The 21,064-nt window shown below is 38.2% G+C and overlaps 1 protein-coding gene across 1 annotated transcript in view; it reads right to left on the bottom strand.

The window, feature by feature from the left end:
• Positions 1 to 20,301, bottom strand: part of DOCK2 (dedicator of cytokinesis 2) — a 170,603-nt gene extending 150,302 nt beyond the window's left edge. Inside the window, exons 1-11 of the mRNA XM_065030122.1 lie at positions 20,080 to 20,301; positions 11,582 to 11,665; positions 8,578 to 8,618; positions 7,336 to 7,391; positions 7,076 to 7,172; positions 5,524 to 5,672; positions 3,456 to 3,591; positions 2,571 to 2,725; positions 1,875 to 1,956; positions 1,270 to 1,405; positions 631 to 706 (exon numbers count right to left, since the gene is read on the bottom strand). Coding sequence (XP_064886194.1) covers positions 631 to 706; positions 1,270 to 1,405; positions 1,875 to 1,956; positions 2,571 to 2,725; positions 3,456 to 3,591; positions 5,524 to 5,672; positions 7,076 to 7,172; positions 7,336 to 7,391; positions 8,578 to 8,618; positions 11,582 to 11,665; positions 20,080 to 20,131 — 1,064 coding nt within the window. The 5' untranslated portion in view covers positions 20,132 to 20,301. The remainder of the gene's footprint in view (positions 1 to 630; positions 707 to 1,269; positions 1,406 to 1,874; positions 1,957 to 2,570; positions 2,726 to 3,455; positions 3,592 to 5,523; positions 5,673 to 7,075; positions 7,173 to 7,335; positions 7,392 to 8,577; positions 8,619 to 11,581; positions 11,666 to 20,079) is intronic.
• Between the last annotated feature and the right edge of the window lie 763 nt (positions 20,302 to 21,064).

Raw genomic sequence — 21,064 nt, forward strand, 5'->3', positions numbered from 1 at the left:
TCCTGGATAAACAGCCTGACGGATGAACTTGGATTTTTCTTCAGCTACTTTTGAAATTAGAGAATAAACTCTCACATAACAAATATGTTGGATTGCATTGTAAACTATTTTTGGTCTCCATAGTAGATAGCAGCAGTGCTATGTAGAATGCACAAATACGTTTCCAGTGAGAACTGCATCTGATCTGTGAGTATCACATTTTTAGGCAGCTGGTCTGACTTTTGTTTCTCTGAATGTAGTTAGTGTATGACAGCTCAAGTTCTTTTAAACCAGAGACAAATTTTTACTCAGATTTTTCTCACATTCAAAACAGACTGAAGCACATAAATTACTAGTTATCCATACTTGTCAAGCTTGCTGTTGGGTATGTATAACTATTAAACTTGGGTTTTGTTAAATAGGACATGGTACCAACTGTGTGAAGGAGCACATTCATAGAAATATACAATCTTTTTACACGCCCAGTAACCCCTGTCAAGTCTTAAATGTCTTTTAGAGGTACTTAAATAATTAGCACTATTAAAACATAAAATTATTAAAATAAAATTCTCGAAACATTTCAGATCATTAAAGCAAAAATATACAGAAATATTTTTATGCATATAAAAAAGTTATCTATGACTGTCTTACGGGTGAAACGGAATGAAATGCTGCTTTTCTTCATCACTTTCAGCTTTTCCTTTTATGATGTCTGTAATATCCATAACTAGAAGAGGAAAAGAAAAATCATCAAAACATATAATAGCATCACAAAATATCTCCTATTATCTATCAATGAGGTCCATTAATGTTCTTGCGCCTCAAGGTTAAGATAAATTTTTCACTAGCAAGCACTGTAGCCCACCAGGGGTAGATTTGTTTAGTTTAGTGCAAACTCCACACTATGAACATGGCATTGCGTAAAGGGAGAATTACTTCAGGCCAGTTTTGGTCTAACCCTGAAAATACAGGTATGATTACATTGGTGGAGCTCTTGGGACAGTTGGTTTTATTTCTTTTACAATGAATTCTATAATTTGGTACTGTGCTTTGGTTTGCACTGTGCAGCAGTAAGTATGAATTATTAGGAAATTAAATTCAACAGCACATTTCTAGCCTGAAGAATGCTAATGTAGGTGCAGCCTTTAGGGACTTAAAAAAATTAAATATGGAAGATAGTTGATATAGCTATTTTGTATTCTAATCTATCTCAGTAGAGATTCTATGGCCCAGGGTGGGCAAGTATCCCTTGGGTCCTCCTTCAGATGCAGCACAGGATACATCCGTTACCTGCCACTCCAAAAGGCCGCCTTAGTCCTTGTGTGTATTTCTTCGAGTTACTGTCTCTAAGATCCATCCTTCCAACTCGGACTATTTGACAAACTAAATAAATTTTGTCTCTGCTAAGGTCTTTGTTTCCAAGATCCTATGATACAAATAAAAAAGAATTGAAATATTATTTAGGAAAGAACCAAACTGTGAAATTTAAACAGGACCTCCAGTAATAAATTGAGCCTCAGTAATCAATGAAAAAAATAAATAAGTAAATAAAACAAAAGCAACACCCACAACACACAAACACAAACTGAACCCACAGAAAGGATGAAAAAGCTGACAGTTTAAAGTTTGGTGAAAATATAAGGTAAGATAAATGGAGAAAAGAGCAGCAATCAAGAGGTAGAACAGACAGCAAAAATATCAAGTCATTAGTAAATTTGTGAGGCAGTAAACTGAAGCATTGTCACTGCCTTAAAGCACTCATGATTGGTCATCTTGCTCTGTTTTGCAGACTACTTCTGCTTCCTTCATCTTGCTTGATCTTCAGGAGTTCTGATAGTGACCACAGAGAAGAGACAAGCCCATTTGCAAAGTAAGGTAAACTGGAAAACACTTACTGTGAACACAACTTTGAGATTGTTGAGCATATCAATTTCCTTTGGAAAGCCTTTACTCCCCCATCTCACCAAGTAGTTCTCACTGTTTTTAAGATAAATACCTTATTGTCATGTGATTTAAAAATTCTTCCCTTCCACAGTAAATTAAAGACACAGTACAGAACAAAGTTTGCATAACAGTCTGTGGTGATTTTTAAAATCTAATACCAGACTAAAAAGACAAGTAGAATGCTATACAAGATACCATCAACAAGTTCTGAACCTAAGAGGGAATGGCACCTTTTTTGGAGGAAGCATTACCATCATCACGGTGTGTTTGACAGGAACACTCAACAGAATCTTAAAGTATCTTTGAATTTACAAGTTACTCCCATTTTGTCCCCTTCCCCTGTTTCAGCACTTAAGTCCAAACACCATAACATTCCCCACCGAAAATAATCTCTTCACTTTTAAATGGTCTGAGGCTTTTCCAAAATTCTGAAACGTTCAATTTGGTAATTACCTGTCAAAATATTTGGGATCCCTTATCCTAGAATTCTTTAGTAGCTGCCAACAACTAAATCTGTCCGCACTTCCTTTCCTTCTGCTTTTCTTCCTTTTCTTTATATATTGTACACAATACTATCATATTGGCAACTATTTTACTTCATTCTGGCCAGCTCCTTTTGCTACTCTTTTGCAATAAAGAAAGCTTACCTTATAATTTTTGATTTCTGAGGATCGTATAGTGACATAAAGAGTTCTGCATCCTCTCCAATTCGGCAAACAAAATTTCTCACAAAGACATATAGGCTGTGCGTGGGGGATGAGGACATTCGGGAATATGATGCATAATCTGGTTGATCCTTTGACTACTCAGAAGGAGAAAAATCATTAGCTAGATCCATTAATTAACATGGTGAGATACAAGCAGTCTTAATTTTTAATCATATGTAACAGTTACTCTTGAAAAATCATAGAAAATTCTGATAAAAACACTTGTTTCCAGCAAATAGGCATTGCCCTGTATATTCCTCTGAATGACATTGCTTAATAACACATATATGACTAGCAAATGAGTTCCCAACCCTCAGCGATGCTTCACCAGTGTATCAACATCCTTTTCTACTATGACGCTAGAATGTTAGCAGGTTAGAAGGTGCAGGATTCTTCAACTCCAGACTAACTAACAAGCAGCAACACACTGCAAACAACTACTGTTGTCACAAGATCTTTGGAGCTTTGGTTAGTCTTAGCTTGCAGCCTGAACTCCAAGTATGGAACCGCTTGCTACACAAATCAGCTTATTGAGTAGCCCACAGATGGAAAAGGAGGTGTATTTCATTTAGGAATCCAAGAATGGATTTAGAACCAGCTTTAGACACAGGCTTTCAGCCTAGCCCACAGCCTGAATCCAGTATACAAATGCAACTAACGCATTTTGAGGCTTAGCTGTATTTATAACACATGAATCTACTCCTAGTTCAGTCAGTGAAAGTATCTACCAGCTTTTACAGTAGAAGGTTACATCCTTCAACCCTTGTACCGGCTTTCATTTTGATTTTAGCAAAAGAAGAATTAAGTTGGGCCAGTCATTCCTACCATTTCCTCCTTAATTCGCTCAGTGATTTTATTAGTTGCCTCTTCATGTGCATGAAATAAGCTGATGACACTGGTTTTATCTGGATCCAAGATATTTCCGTCTTCATCTCTAACTATTAGATCTAGCTCAAGTATCCTGTAAAAATATAAAAAACATAAATGTCAGGATTATTTCCTTCTATAAAAATAAAGCTTAGAAACATATGCAGACAGACCTGCTTCAAGTTTCAAAGCAATAAACTAAGTTTAAATACATGCAACAATATTTGACTGAAAAAAAGTAGCTAAACCTCTCAAATTTCTTTTCAAGTTGTTGTACAGTATTTATATGTTTTAGGAATTTATAGTCATGTCACCTAAGCTTTTAAATGCCTATCACATAAAACAGATTCACCATGTTCAATGACCAAGCAGACTTCATTGTTTCTGCTTTTTACGTATAACCTATGTGATCAGGATATGTAGGATTTTCCTATTACCTTTTGCTTTTATGTTGCTCCCTTACTCTCCCGGTCCCATTACTCAACTGGCTACTACGCTCTGTTGTCCTTTGCTCTCATACAAATCATGCCTTTTTTTTTTTTGACCTCAACATTCAAAAATCAAATCTTGCCTCCATAACTCCTACATATTCTTACCAATAGTGTCATGGTGTCACCTCAGGCAAGAGATACCCTTTCTCGCCTACCGAGGATTTCACTCCTTCACCCCCCCTAAAATTGATCTAGTTCATGCTGGACTGTACCTTTCACAGTGTCTGAAATGGACTGGCTGCCCTTTTGGCACTGCTTATGTTGTTGAAGCAGCCTGTATCGGACTCCAAGCCATCTTCATCACCTTTCATGATGATCTGATCTGGTGTTCAATCTCCTCTCCCCCAATGACCCACTCAGCCTCCATTGCCATTCCCCTGTATTTCTTCTCTGCAGTTTGGCAAGTTTCCTTCACACATCACAACTCAACCCCACACTTCTGGGCACCTACACATACTTTTCCACTTGCACTTTTCCTCTATACAATCCCAAACAATTTTAAACAACTCTTCACCTCTGTTGCTCGGAAGGAGGAACCTTACTGTCTAATATTTTGGATAGAAGAGTATGAAAACAAAAGTCTGAAAGCAAAGAAATGCTAGCGTTTTCTTAATCTGTCTTGGAATGACCATTCAGTCCCACATAGTGTAGCAAAGATTCCCATAGCATGTTTTATAAGAATACAATTTATCAGAAATCTGTGCATCCAAATCGTATTGAGCAAGTCAAAAGTTTGATAACATCTCATGGTCATCGTTCATGTCTAGCCACAGGTAACTAAAGACTTTCAGTTGCATATAAGGCTTCGAGACCACAACAACCACAGTCACTTGCAATAGATAAATACAGTTTATAAATAGATTCCAATGTCGACAAAACCAATACTGCAAAGATTTGTTTACCAAGTTCTCCCTCTTTCTCAGAGGATGGATCATAACTTGACCACACATAACCCCATTTTTGCCAAAAATATGTTGTGTTGCAGTGACTTTTCATTAGCAAGAAGCAGACAAGGCATTTTGTCAAATAACTAGTCTATCCCTGGTAGTTTCACATCTATTGCCAGAACCAGAGTTCTGCCTGGAAATTCTCTAGTGAATTGGGGGGTAGGGTGGTGGTGTGGGGGCTTCAGCCAAGGCTCTGTACACTTCAGACTTCTCAGACTTTTGCTCAGGACCACATCTGAAATGGTAGCATAACACTACTCGAGGCGGGCTATTTTTGTCCAGGATGGACAAGTTTTGGGTGCCAAGTACACTAACATTACATGTCTATAAAAGCCAGTTATCTCACCTCAAATTTTTACAATAGTCAAGCTCATATATCTATAATTAACAACTAAATTAATATTTAAGTGATTTGCTATGGGAAGCCTCAACACAGTATCTACTATTATCACAGAAATAACAGGGACAAGTTTGAAAAGGAAGATGCAATATATCTACCCCTCACATTGTGCAAACAGAAAACCTTGATCTCTGTTCTAGCTGGGTGCTTCAAAATCATGTTTTCCAGAGGCAACGTACACTACTTACTTGTTCCCATAGTCAATTTTGGAAGTGACTTTCTGTTTGAGCTCTTTGAGCTCATCTTTTGGCAAAGTCCCGGACAGAAGCTGTGACCGCCACTCCATTAAGTCATACATCATAGACTGCACCTGCTGGAACCGCTCTTTCTTATTTGTCTGAGACAAAAGAAGACAATAATAGATTTCAGCCTTCACGTTGAAGCGAAACATTGGTCTTGAGCATTAAAGAACTTGTCATATTTAATGCTAAATGATTGCATGAGCAAGAATTAGGCAAAGTACTGAGCCTGGCTTCTTTCCTCCTCTCATCCCACAAATTGTGAAGGACAGAATTTCCCATGTGACCATAAAGAAATGACATTAAATTGAAGCAGTTTGTCTGGGGACAGCAAACAACATGATTTTTGTTTTATTTAATTGTGCTGTTTCAAAATTCGTTAACTAAGTTTCATCAAGAGAAAACATTATAGAACCAATTTACTTCTGTATGAGATAGTGATTAGAACATGCTGGGAACAGTAACACTGGATTGTGGTATTAATACATTTAAGAGAAAAGAGAATGAATGCATAGAAGTCACTAAAGCAGTTCCAGCGTCATTCGGTGAAACAAGTTTTAATTGTTGACTTTAACAAGAGGAACACTAAGACGTTACATGTTTCAGAAAATAAACCGATGAGGAAAAACTACACCATATTCAAGATTTATTCCTGAGGCAGTCAATGCAAGATTTTGAAACCAGTTATCCATTACAAGAGACTACTCAGGTACTAGAGAATTCACCATATTTTGAGGTTTCTCTAGTCAACATTTCAACCTAAGTCTGACAGCCAAAAATTCTTAAACAAGTCACTAGAATCAGCAGGGATTAACGTAGGATTACAACATGCAAAATTATTATGTACATGTAAATATTAGCCTTCTACACTTCAAATTCGAGTTTTATCTCTCAGTCTTGTAGTCCAAGAACAGGTATAACATAAGAAGGGTTTGGTCTCCGTATAAAGGATCATTGAGGCCTGCAAAAATATTTCAGGTCCAATTAAAATAAGAAGATAAATTCAGAAAAGGAAAAAATCATTTTCTTCAAGATGGAAAAAACATGTTTTTCTTTAAGAAATGTAAAATTAAGATAGTGAAGGTAAAAAGACCAGCTTCTTCAAATTGCCAACTGTTAATAGCTACACAATCCCAGAACTTTTGTTCTAGCATCCCAAGAACACGGTGAATCTTCTTTCTTTTATCTTAGTTATGTTTGATACTCCTATCTTGAAACTTGCCAACTCTACAAAGAAGAACTAAGCAAAGCTTATCATGTACAGGATATTCAAGGTTGAAACTAAAGGCATGAAATTACACCACACCTCAGCAGTGTCAGCCTTTTAATTTAAAGCCATTGAAGAAAATTACAATCATCTAAGCAGTGATGAAGAAGTAATTTCTTAAATCCTCACAGATACTGCCCTGCACCTAAGAAGAGAGACTAATTTGAACAAGGACCCAATATGCATAAATAGGACTAATTAAGAGGGCACACACAGCGTGCAAAAATGTCATACCACATAGAGCTGTTTCCAGATGCTCCCCCATTCCCAGAGGGTAGTGGTGACTTCTTGAACTAAAGGAATTTCAGCAGGTATTATATTTTCTGTATGTCTAGGAAAGAGAAGAAAATTTAACACAATGAAAATTTAAAAAAAGAGTTTCTGCATTTCATGGGTTTATTTTATAGCTACTGTGTTCAAGGCACATAAATGTCTTAAAACTCATTCTTTAGCAGATTAGATCCTTAATGTAATAAAACAGTGAAATTCAATACCTTTTCTTTTCAACAGTAACTTCCTTGATGTGGATGAAAGATTTAGGAAATATTCCCTGGTGAAAGAAACAAAAATAAGGTGTTTTTAAGCATATCAAAATGTAGTCTGTTTTTGGAGGCTGTGGTATCAGTTTTGTAAGCTTCTCTCCAGATCTGCTTTATTTTCATAGGTTATCTGAAATTCTGCTTGCAAATTAACTAATTGACCTTGACTGAATACTTAAAGCCTATCAACATGCTGTGATTAGACCTCTCCAGTGTTGTTTTGCAGTGGGCAGTAACTTGCAGCATCTCTCAGTTGGGGTGCATGTGTTTTAGAACTTCACAAACATTCATACATTCCTCTGTCTTTTAGGATGTCTAGTCATTGAGCAATGAAGTAAAACAGTAAATGAAGCATCTAATAATTTCAAAAGGAAACTAAAATATTTACTATCACATACAGTTTGAAAACAGACACTAATTAGTTGCTCTAAGCTAATGCAAGTTATTGCTAATACCTGCAAGCAACTAAACTCAAAATAAGAAAAATGAGAAATAGAGACTTAAGACTGGTCTGATTTTGTTCTGATGGCATATTCTCTGCCAACAGCTGGCCCTCTGCTCCCCAGATATCCCAAATATCCTTTTATGAGTGACTGTCAAGGTTTTGTACATCCTTTTTCCCAGCTACAGAAAAGCAACTTCCACCAAATATTTCTACTGCAATATAGGCATGAGCCTCTAACTTCAAATTCCCACCTCTTTTACACTGTTTTTCTTGCTGCTTAACTCAGGAGTATAACCCAGGGAAAAAACTTACTTTGTGGGTTTCAATCTTTAGGTACAAAAATACTGACTTTTTTTTTTAATTAATGTGATTTTTGAACACTAGAGATCTATTTAAGCCTGATGGGAGTTACTTATATTGAATGGAGCCTAAAGAATCCTTAGCCAAAAAGTGCATAAACAGGCACATCAATTCAAAAAGTTATTTCAAATGTTGTCTTCATCAGTCTGTTAACCTGAAAGCACAGTAATTTTTATTTCTTTGATCTGCTCCTCCCAGTCCTCACTTCTAGTATTTACCAACATTGCACAGGGCAAATTCTGATCATTTTATTCATCTTGAAATGAAAAGAGAATGGAGATATGTGGCTTCAGAGATCAGAATAGGACTATCTGATAAGAGCTACTAAAAACCCCACTTCATGGGTTGGTTCCTTAAAAATAGTCTCATAGGAATGAATTGCATGCTCTTACCTCTGATCCTTTATGTCTTACTAGGTAACCCTTGTACCAACCTAAAAGGAACAAAGGGTACACTTAGTATGCAGAATATTTGCATAAAAAGCATATAATAAAGTCACAGAGTTTGTTTTGTATGAGGACTATCTGGCATAAGATGTTTAAAAATTAATAGTTACTCCATAAATACATAGATGAACATAAAGTGAATATGAGTAAGCATATTTAGCATGGCTTGCACTTTAACAAATATGATTGTGTGGTCTACTTTCAAGTCTTGCATAACAAGTAGACATAATCTTACCCAGAGTTAAACACCCGCACACTCACATAAAAAAGCTGTCTTGTAATGTAATCTACAACACACACATGCACGTATTTATCTCTCTCAACCACGATCACTCATGATACCGGATAGCCCATGAAGCTCTCCCGATTGTGTTCTAGTATTGCTCAATCCAGTACATGGCTGTTGTATATCCAACTTCCTTGAATGTAAGAGGAGTAAGCCATATTTCTGCATGACAAATCACAGCTTTTGGACCCAACTTGAAGGACCATCTTCCTAGTGTAAAGTTCAAGGTAGAACCTCAAGAAAAGAAAGGCTATTATGGGGCTCCTGCTCCATTCATAGCTCTTCTGAAGGAAAAGACTGCAGCATTGCAGTAGGGCCAATTAAAATACTAATTCAGACTTCGTTGCCTCTATGCCCCAGTTGAGTCACAATAAACTTCTACATAGAACCTGAAATGAAGAGTTCAACCTTACTCAGCTACAGAAGAAGCCACATCTAATGTGTACACATTCCAACATTAAGCATCACCTGCACAGCAACAGTATTCAACTCCATTGAATACTTCTTCTATTTCATCCCAAAGAAAGCATTTTATGACTGAAAGCATGCATTTGAGTAAAGTTTCATGAACAGATATTATCTCTTCCCTACCACCATTTCACTCTTACCATTTCTAACATAGCACAGGTGATTCAGCTACGCAACAAAAGCATCAGAAAAAAAACAAACCCAAACAGTAGTGTGAGAAAGTTAACGTTAAAAGTCACAGGACAACCGCTGACCTCAAGGACAAGCTCAGGACAGAATTTTTTTTCAGGTTTTTACCACGTATCTTCTCAACAATGAAATTCCGAATGACTTCTAAAACTGAATTATTTGCATATAGTCTCCAATTTACAACCAAGTGCATAAAATCTATTTAACCATATTTGCTCTGACTGCACATGTGTGTTCTGTGAATGTATTTTGTGCATGCAAAACAAACTAAAATAGCACATAAAATGAACACAGGAAATAACCTGTTACTGGTGGTTACACTTCAGCTGCAGCTGGCAGCATATTTTTAAGATACCTGATAAAAGATGAACTTCCTCACTGGCACAATATGAAAGATTCTACTTGTTCATTGACAAGCAGATTTCATAAAGGAAACTATGACACAGCGTGCTAAAGGCAGAAGATTCAGGAAAGACTTTTAGATAAAACAATAACCCCATAAGGTGATGACTCAACTTATTAGGCTGGCCTGACAACAATTGTACCACAGGAGTCGGAAACCTGAAGTGCTGTTTTAGAAATTCACAGAGCCAATGTATAGATGAGGAGGTTTCTGGTTTGCCAATATATTTTTTTCTTAGCCAAAATGTTTAGAATGGAGGTTTTAACAACTATGCAGACCTTTCATGTTTTTTAGGAGAGAACACAAATCGTTACTCATGACTTAAAGAAAAGTATCTGTTGACTAATTGTCTAATGAGTGAAATCAGTATGCTCACCAATGCTTAGAGATATTGAATTTCTCTTGCAAATAGGAAAAAAAAAATAAATAAATAGATAGATAAATAGATAAATAAATTTATATATTCATTTATATTTGTATACACACTTCTGTACTCCAAAACATAGTAGGTATAGTTTCACAGATGCTCTTCTCCCAAAGAGTTCCAGGCAAAACAACCTGAGGTCTCTGAAGTGGAATGGGCTGGGCTCAAACAGCTACAGATTCTTTGCAGCCTTATGACCACAACATCCAAAGTGTCTTGCAACACTGAGCTGTCTCCATAACTGCATAATGCAGCAATTGGCCTTTCTCTTGAACATAACTGTAGTTAATAAGATCCAGCTGACAGACAGTGGGAGCAGGTAGTCGAAAATATTTTTACATTGCATTTTGAAAAGCTTGAAGCACTTGATTTTTTTTAAAGCTCTTACCTGGTCAACAACATCACTGCAGATTGACAATAAATTACTATTTCAAAGACGCTTTCCAGATACCTAACAGTTGAGTTAGTAATAATAATTGCACCCTTATTGCTTTATAGTAATAAAAACTTAAACAGGTCTGGCAGACTTGTTAGAATTCAGTCAGATTGTGAAGGTACAGATGAAACCAATATGGAGAAATACATTATCACTACAGTATCGACAATTAATTCAGCTTCACAAATGTATAAAATTTTATGTTCACCTGTTTTTTCATTACTTGTATTTAATTTACACTTATGCCAGTTGGCCACATGGACTTCAGCTGTTTAGCATCTTCAGTAAGTTGGATGGTTTTCAGAAACATTTCTGTCATGCTGACCTACAGACTGATTCAACATGCTGGATTTCCATCTTATGCTATAGGATTATGAAGCTGCTGAGTATCTCCTAGCAACAAATCTTTCATTTAGAGGCAAAAATGTACTCCATTAAAATTTCAATCAAATCTAACCTAACTTCCATAAGATATACTACAAGCTGACATGAACTTCACATACTTCACATGCACCTTTATGACTTCCTCCTTTGGTGATAGCTTCCCCAAGAAACCACATGGACTGAAACACTTCTGATTTTGGCTATCCAAAAATGAACAGGTTCTTCCTCAAAACAGAACCCCCACCACCAATACAAATAAGAGTGTTAGAAAACTACTGAAGTAACAGGGGAAACACTGTGAAGTAAAAGGATGAAGTTATTCACACAGAGAAACCTATAGCCTGAAGGGAACTGACTCACCTTCACAGGACTCCAAGATATGGACCACATCACCGATCTGTAGAGGTAGTTGTGGTATTCCTGTGCCTTTGAAATTGTAAATAGCTGAAAAGTTAAAGGACAAAAATACTGGTTTTCAACATGGCCATACACTGCAGTTAAACTAAAACGTATACATGGTTAAGATTCTGATACTAGGGTAAACGAACTAGAATAAATAAACAGAACCATAAACCTATCAACAAACTTCATCTGTTACCATTACTTAATATATTTTCTCATGAATATGCAGAGGTGTTAAAAATGGCTAGTGCCAAAACCAAAAAAATCCAGTATATGCACGAAAACAGCTATTTATAACAATTGTTCTGCACATGATTTAATAGCACCTACTTAGATACAGGTCTTCAATATATACCTGTTCATTGTGCTGGAGAATTGTTAGTCTACTGGGCTGACTAAGAATTTAAGTGCACAGTTTACAGAAATTTATGTGACACTGTTGACAAGGGATGCAGAGACACATATGAAAAATGAAATTACTAGATTCTTTCCTGGGTTTAGATGCTTCATCTTAACATGAAACTGTGTTTCATATGGAAAGAGTAGAAATATCAGTCATTTTCTGTATTTAATCACTCTGAAAAGAACACAGGAGCAGCAGATTTTAAAAGGGTTCTAATCAGAAGCTTATCTATATGTGGTTAACGAACAGCTAAGTTTCAGCAAGAATTCAAGACAGCAATCTTCTTGACTAGATCTTACACTCTAGGGCTACAGGATGTGGGCTGCTATGGCAAGCATTTGTTTCTGCATATTTTTTTTTCCACAGGCTTAGTTAAATGTAAAATGCTTAGTGAAATGCTATTTTACAATAGCATTATAGAGTAGAAATGGCTATTGAAGCTAGTGTCGCACAGGGAAACTGATTCAAACATGTACGCCTGAAACCACAATTCATCTGCACGAGCAGGAACAGGACACTAGCTGCTAACCGGGACCTCTGCTGTGCATGAAAGATTTTGGTCAGCAGGGGTTTCTTCCTTTGCTCATGACCGTGTTCCGGTCCATCCACACAGACAGAGCATCCACACTTGGACCATTTGGGAATGGTGGAAAACTGATCCAGAAAGCTGAGCCTGCCTTCAGCCTATTCCTGCATTCCTTTTGCTCTCCCCTCCCGGCTTCTAAAGCAGGATGTTCATCTCTGCTAGGCCAAAACGTACCCTAATGACACATTTTGCTTAAACACTTTACTTCATTAGGTTTAAAGTCTCAAATTAAATTGCTTTTCATGAAAATGCCTGCAGTACAAGTGTAGAGCTAAATAATCCTCTTCACTTTTTCAAGTGTGCCATAAATTATGTATCTTGTTTCTTTTGCCATCATTATATTCATTATATTTCTGGAACAGGAATTAGAAGGAATTTCAGATTTAAATAAGAGGCTTATTAGACCATAATAAGTTCTTATTTTTATTGTCATGAAGTGGTTCTTCTTCCTGGTTGGATAAAACAGGGTCTGAATCATCCAACATAAGCAGGGAAAGAAAAAACTATCAAACAAACACACACAAACAACCAACACACACACACCCCCCACACAGCAGTGAAGTGAGGCGCTGCTGTTCAGATTCAGAGATGCAGCTACTTATTCAAGAGAATCTTGAAGACATTTCCATGGTGATCCTCAGAAAACTGCCTTAGCTCAACACAAAATTGAATTTAAGTAGTAGATGTGTATGGTATGTGTAGTTATATTCTAACTGGCTTCCTTTTATTAGTCCTGACACAGATTTCAATAACTAGAAGAAGGCAAACAACTCTCCTAAATTATGGTGAGGTATGTTTAAAGAGATAGTCCCAGTGGAGTGTTTGGGAGGGGAAGTCATATCCACATTGCATATTGGCTTTGCTTTCTTAGAAACTTCATTTAACAGCAATGAATATATTGAAAAGTGTAGTAACAAACTGGCAAAGGAAGTGACTATATCAGCTAAAACTTCTCTAAATGAGCAAGTGGAAACTTAATGAGAGAGATTTTACTGTGTTATGTGGATCATTTGATAGGATGAGTTTAACAAAGTACTTGACAGAGCTTTAAGCTATCAATCTATCCAGACATTCTTTGATAAATTATTTCCCATATACCATTGCAAAAAACTCTGTGAACAATCAACCTAATACAATCAGCTGCATCCAGATATATTATCTACAGCACCAGACAGCTTAACTATCACATTTGCTGATTTTTCGATTATTAACTGTGAAAATTCTACTGTTATAGCCAGTTACATCTTCTGTCAGCTGTAACTGATATAATTTCCCTTACAAACTGTGACGCTCTTATATTGCAAGTATCACATCAGAACTCACCAGCCAAGAGGAGGGTTCCCTTTCCTTCAGCCCCTTTTGAGATCTTCGGGGTTGTGCGTATGCCGATTTGTGTGCACAAACACAAATCTCACTTATGAAAACCTGCATGGACTTAAAGGGGTTTTGGTAGGAGACTCACAAGTGTTTTGTTTGTGTGGTGGTAGTGTTTGGTTTCTTGTTTGGGTTTTGTTTGGTTGGTTTGTGGGCTTCTTTTTCTGCTTTTTGTTGTTGTCTGTTTGTTTGTATTAAATAAACTCACCAGCCAGTAGAAATAAAGGCCCCTTCAAAATCACTCTGAAGAACCACTCCACTCCCTGGCATCCTCCATCCCAGCCATAAATACAAAAGGTGACAGTATCCTCAAGGCACACGAGGTGACCTGCTTGGGGACACCAGCGTTCATTCTGAATTCCAATAGCAATTAGTGACCTCAGGAGCAAGGTCCCAGCCAGGCTGGTGGAGAGCGGTGGACAGCACGTCCCTCCCCAGCAGGCAGCGCTAGGCTGAGGTGCTCCCATCAGCACTCTGTCTGTACACAGGTGTGTCAGAGCCTCCCAGAAAGGCACAGAGAATGCCCGGGAACTCCAGCCTTAAAACAGCGCTCCTAAATACCGACTTTGCAGTTGCTTGAGAATACAGTTTGCAAATTTTCCCCTGGATCAGCAAATAATAAAAGCTACCTTTTTAGAGCTCACCATAAACTCAGTGGTAATTTTATAGCAGAACAAACACAACACACAAAACACAGCACAACACAATCCAAACCTCCCTTAGATTCCAGGTGTTTGTTATAGCTCCCGCAGGAGATGAGCTGAAGGCCAACACACCACTACAACAATACTGCTTCAGAAAACAAGTCTAAGAACTACCGTGTCAAACTGCTAACACAAAACAATCTCCAAACTGCACTGTGCTCAAGCACAAGTGGGCTTTGAATTGTACCTCAGGCGCAGTGACAAACCACGTGTGGAAATATCATGTAGTCCTAATAGGATTTCTTGACTTCTGGGAAGAAACTTGTAAAATTAGTGGTCTAATATTCCAAGTTAAGGATCTCCCAGAACCTTCAATCTCACAGAGCAAGTGTTCTGTAACGAACATGACATTGTTTCCATTCTAATTAATATTTCACAGGTCAGAGACATGCACCACAGCTCAAGGTGGGTTAGAGGCTGATTTTATTGCAAATCATGCTCAAAGGATCAGTTCTCAGACAATAATTAAATACACAGTTCTTACAAGCTTAGCCTTGGCACCAGATGGAGGTTTTAGCTGACTTGAGCTACTTATTTTCCTTCTTAAACAACAATAAAGCCCGTATAAGAACCAACTAGTTTTACGAACATATTGTTTCTGACTCTTTACCTTTTCACAGGAAATAGTAGCATGGCCATTTTCCCTAGAAGCCTTTATGAAGAAGAGAGGGTTTAACTGTGTTTTTTTCCTTTATTGAAAAATTGCAGAGAAAGAATTTCCTTTCCCAGCTTTGTCCTCATCTTACTGCAGTTTGCCTCTTGTATTTCATGAAACTGCTGTTGTTTCCCAAGCAGTAAGAACAGTCTGTTGGGTTCAGGGGCTGCAGTTGCTGGAGTCGGCCACCCACCCTGAACAAAGCTCTGCCTCCGTTACGGCTCAGCCCACACAGATCTCACATAGGTGTAAAATCATTTCCAGAGGTCCTCAGCAGCTGAAATCTGACAAAGCAGTCTTTGCACTTAGGCACATGCTTTTCTATAGTTTCAAAGAAGTCACCCACTTGTACCCCCAGCTTATGCTTCTAGTAGACAAATACCCATTTTCAGATTCAGCAGTACAGAACTCTGACACTTAAATTTAATGTGCCGACATAATAATTTGCCAGCTCATATTTTTTTCACAAACATCATTGTTTCCTCAATGTCTGAGTAGATTTCAAGCACTTTTCCTCTTGCACATTACTAGGAAACTGTCATCCAAACCCCCCAGCCTACCATGACTTGCCTGTCCTGTAGCACCCATAAAAGTAGCATACATTTGTGCTGGGCATGCTTCAAGACCAAGAACTAGCCTCATGTGGAAATCAGCAATGAGGTTTCCAAGCGCAAAGCTGAATATCCGCTATCTGGAGTACCCTATTGAACTGTGTGACACCCCAAAGTTGGCACACAGCCTCCACCCTGGCACCACCAAGGAGCCCGTGGGGACTGTGTGGTCTCCCTCATCTGCTCAGCCAAAGGTTGGGTCAGACACTTACAAGCTCACACTGCTGATCAGTGCAAACTGAAGGTGTCAGGCACATTTCTGATAAGAGACTTAGAAACTCAACATGAGAATCATTCATCAGAGACTTGAAAACAAAGATCTTTGAAAACATAGGAGAAAAAATATCCCTAAATCATTAAGAAGTTCCAGTCTATATTACTCCAAAAGCTTGTAAACTTTTAGACTTGGTCTCAGTAGACTCGGTTTGCCCATATGTCTTGATTTTCCTGAGGCACAAAAAGCATGCCTACAACAGACCTTACACTCAAAAAGTACTTTGTGACTACGGTTGTCAGTACCCCGTACTCCAGGCCTCATTACTCCATGAACTTTCTATAGTTAAAATTTAACAATTACCCTACTTTCCCCTCTAGTTTTTAAGACCATATATTTATTTAACTTTTAACACCTCCTTTGAACTCCCTTCCAAACTAAATCCTCAGTATGACTATTTTCCCAGCTGATGGTTTTTAGGGGTGGAAGGGAAGGGGGAAGCACAGGCCAGGCCAGCTGGGGGTGGTGCTGTGTGTGTATGTTTACTTGGGGTTTTCTCCCACTATTCTTAACAAAGTCCATAAGAAAACAACAAATATATTTAGTATCCAAGATAAATAAAGGAAAATAAACAGACAGTGAACCAACAGCTTGTCTGAGATAAGGAACTCCAGGGTAGAAGCTATATGCTGTTGAATTTTTAGTTATCTATTAACTTAAAGCAATTATGCATAAGCGGAAATGGAACGCTCCTTACTGAGGATGACCTACTAGAAAAAGTTACATGTATGAGTGCTTATTGTTGGAAAGTAAAAAGGTGGGAATGCAAGATGTGTAGTTCCAGCCACCATGGTCAAAGACATAATACTAACATAATCAGATCATAATAAAATATAAAGGGCCTTGGACAGATTGTGTTGAAATACATTTCTCATAATTGTGAAGAGTTATAGCCCAGACTTGTGAGAATGGTATCTCAGGCCGGATAACCGCCCCCAAATGCGTGAGATGTGTGAATGTCGCTGGGCCTGGTCTGTGAATGAGTGGAAAAACAAGTGAGACAAATACCACATGAGTTTAGTGTGTTTTTAATAACAATTATTGGAAAAACATCTGATGTACCTGTAAAGCCTATAAAATTGTGAATGGTGAATAAAGAAAGCGGCCTAGGTCAGCTCTCTGCTTGGCCAGGCTCTGTGCTTTTTCCAGGACAAGATCTCCGTCTCTGCAAGAATTTCTGTCTGCGTCCTGGTATGTGTCCTTCCTAATCGCCGCAGCTTATATAACTCGTATTCCGTTATGGTTGGAAAGTCCGTTTGATTATTGTTCTCATTTTCTCTATTCTGCTTTGCAACAGACTAAACCACAGATGTGGCTACGATTGTGATTTTTTACAAATATGAAAAGTCTTATAGTACAATGTTTAACAGAAGAGCCTTCTTTAGCCCAGGAAACAGACTGACTTGGGGTGAGCCAAGAAACAGCAAATGGGGGTACTATTGCCATCGACGATGACACAGCTTGCACAGATTCTCCTTTACAACCAAGTCACATATGTTCTTGTTGCCTAGAACAGCAGGGGAACAAGCACAGTAGAAAGCAAATACTACCAGGTCTGCAGCATCAGTTCTCCCATCGTGTACTCTAGATCATTAATGATGATACTCTGTTTTGGGTTTCCCATTGGAAGGCACAATCACACCCACCCTTCTTCAAGGAGCAGTTCAGTCTGCAGAGGGCACGTCTAAACCATATGGTAGAGCAGTGCAATAATTGGTTATGGCTATAGTAGCTACAGTAGAGGGAATGTATATTCAAAGCACATGTGGCAGCGTCGAAGAGCTACTGTTATTTTCCAGCTTTGAAACGGTTTGTATCGTGGATTTCTTAAGATCTGCTAATCTGCCAGCTACAAATTTTACAAACTAAATATATTTACCCCAAGCCTTGCAGGCATAAAACTTAAGGAATTATTTTTATAAACAGAAGGCCTAATCTCATTTATCCCATTATTGGTCCTGCAGAGGCAAGGTTGTGCAGTCTTTGCTCTTGAGTATGTTCCATACTCCACAGTGAGGGGCCAGAGCTGTTCGAGCGGACAGTGTTTGATGAGCAAGAACACTGGTCCACTGCCAGATCACATAAAATCTGGTCCTCTGAGTTTTCTGGAACTCCTGGCTTCTTCTTGTCTCTACAGCAGTTTAAACTTAACAGTATTCAAGTACTGCCATTAAATGTTCTTTTCTATTATTTGCTTTATTTTTATGCACTAAAAATATTCATAACTGATTCAGTTAACAGCTTAGGATTTTGAAATACATTTTCTTAGATCACAGCTAGAAAACAATACTGCTCTACAAAACAGTGCATTCTGAATATCATAGTTCAGGTCCAATAGTTCAGTGAATTGTTCAGTCAAAATGCTCTGCAGCCTTCATGAAAATAACACTTCACGACATTGTCATTAGTTTACAAAGTATGACTACTAGATCATACTAACTTTCTATGTACTCAGTAATCATACTGGCTATGAAGTTATAAACAGGCCAAACTTCCCTGAAAACAGAGCAGGGCACGGTGACTGTGGAACAGGTGACAGATGACAACCAGGGGCCTTTCTAGGGGACAGGCGTTGGTCAGACCCAGCAGGTTTATCCACTGCAAGGGTATGTGCCAGAAATCACAGGCCTGTATGACACTTTGCATGGGGTCAGGTTCTTTGGCCCCAGTAACGTTAAAAGTTACAGTACAGGAATAGCAAACCTTTCTTGTCGTTACATGAAACTGACCCAAAACGCTCCCTGTAAAAAGCTGCTACAAGCGAAGCTTGTGTTATATTATTGCTGTGAATAACTGATTAATATTTTCATCCATATGCACTGTAACATCCATCACGAGTACAGGGATACCAGAGACCACATCCAACAAATCCAGTTCTCTTCCCTCAAATCAACAGCTCTCAGAAAAACAAGTGCAAATACAGTGCTCACTACTATTTGTAAAACTGAAACAGAAAATATGTACGGCCTTTATTTTGTAACATAAACTGCTACCAGAACAGGCTACATCCATTTCACAATTCTGCTACCGCTGCATATGGAAGTTGAACAAGAAGACATTCTTTTCCTCTTAGTAATTCCTTGATGATTCATTTTATTTCATGAAGCCTGATGGGTGGGGTTTTTTGTTTTTAACGCATACTACAAAATATTGTGGCCTTAAAATAAAAAGTGTCTTTTAGAATAATTTGGGGATTCCAGATCAATAATTATGCAGTAGTAGGTAAAGTAAAATGTAATATGTACAAGATAAACTGTCTTCTGTACTGAGAACCTGCAGTTAACTTCAGCAGGAGATTTATTTCATATACTTCAGCACCAATTCCTAATTTTAAGGCTTTTAAAAAACAGCAATTCAGCCCTTCATGCAAGTTAACATCTTTCATTTTAAGATAAACTGATGTTGGACAATGACTTTCCTTCCAATCTTATTACTTACCCACTCATAAGCAGATTTTTCTGTAGCACTGACCGTCTCTCAGAAGCAACTGTAGGATTCCCCTTCCCCTGCATTTGTTCCCCATAACTTTTAGCTGCTATTTATTATACTACGTACTACTGACTTACTCAAGCTGTTTCTAAAATACTGAGATGGGAAGTGCTGCATTAGTGTGAGAGTTCAAGATTTGAGAGGGTGGGGAGGAAGGGCTACATCTCCCAAGCTGACCCTCATGTACATCTTGTCATTCTGTTTGAAAGATTAAAACTCTGTATGAAATTAATCACTTCAATTAAGCCACCATGGTAAAGCGGAGGGTGTTAACTCATCACACTAGAGAAAACACCTACCCACATCCTGTTCAGAAGCTATGAAGACAAAACTCAAATGGCAGTTTACTGAGTTACATACCCACGCCACTCTTCTCTGTCTTGTGCCATCTCGCCATCACACGTGAATCCATGAGGCTCTGAGGGATGCTCACCACCAAGGAAACCAAGATTTGTAGGACACGGCCCTCAAGATGGATGACAAACAGGCTCCGGCACCGCGATCTCTTTCCCGGCTGCTGTTGCTGAGGACCAGCGGGCTGCGGCAGCTGCGAGGGCTCTGCGAGATCTGCTGCTCTTCTGAGCTTCCTTCCTCTTTTCTCAAGATATTGTACCCCAGTCTCATGGGGGAGGGGAATCCCAAACTGGGTGTTGCTTTTGCATGATACTTGCTGTAACACATAAGGAGACAAAAAGGAGCAAAACCAGCCCAGTCCTCTCCCGCACCACCCCTAAACTTCAGATCTAAGCTGGAAGGCTACTGTGTGCAAACAGAAACTCTGTACACCAGTTAGTTGGGTTCTGAAACATCAACAGGCCTTATTTCTTAAATGTCATCAAAACCCACTCTTAGAGATTTGACTCCACAAGACAAGACACTACATCTTAAAATCTTTCTTCTAACCTGTCCTGGAATGGGGATTTGTTTTTCACAGCAGACTACCCCTCATGAGAAAAATGAAATGATTACAAAGCCACAAGTTTTCAAACTGCACCCATTCCTTTTTATTTCTGACATTCTAGCTTCAGAGGAACAAGTAATAGAGTTTCTCCTTATTCTCTAAACAAAGCAGCGCTGTCTTAAAGACATACTGTCGAGACAAAACTTTGAAAACTAATTTATTGTATATGTACAGCCTTCACTTTCACACAGGCTACTAGCTGAACTAACTTACATAATGACCTTTTGGTTGTGCAAAGATCATGCCAAGTTGCTTTTAATTCAGATGAAGCACAACATAGAGAATTGAAGGCAAGTACATTGGCTTCATTCATGTTCTTCACTTACAGTTTGGAACTTCAAAAACAAAACAAAATCACCAACAACAAAAAGGCAAAACAAAACA

Source organism: Columba livia, chromosome 14 (genome assembly GCF_036013475.1).
Source record: "Columba livia isolate bColLiv1 breed racing homer chromosome 14, bColLiv1.pat.W.v2, whole genome shotgun sequence".
Classification (NCBI taxonomy): domain Eukaryota; kingdom Metazoa; phylum Chordata; class Aves; order Columbiformes; family Columbidae; genus Columba; species Columba livia.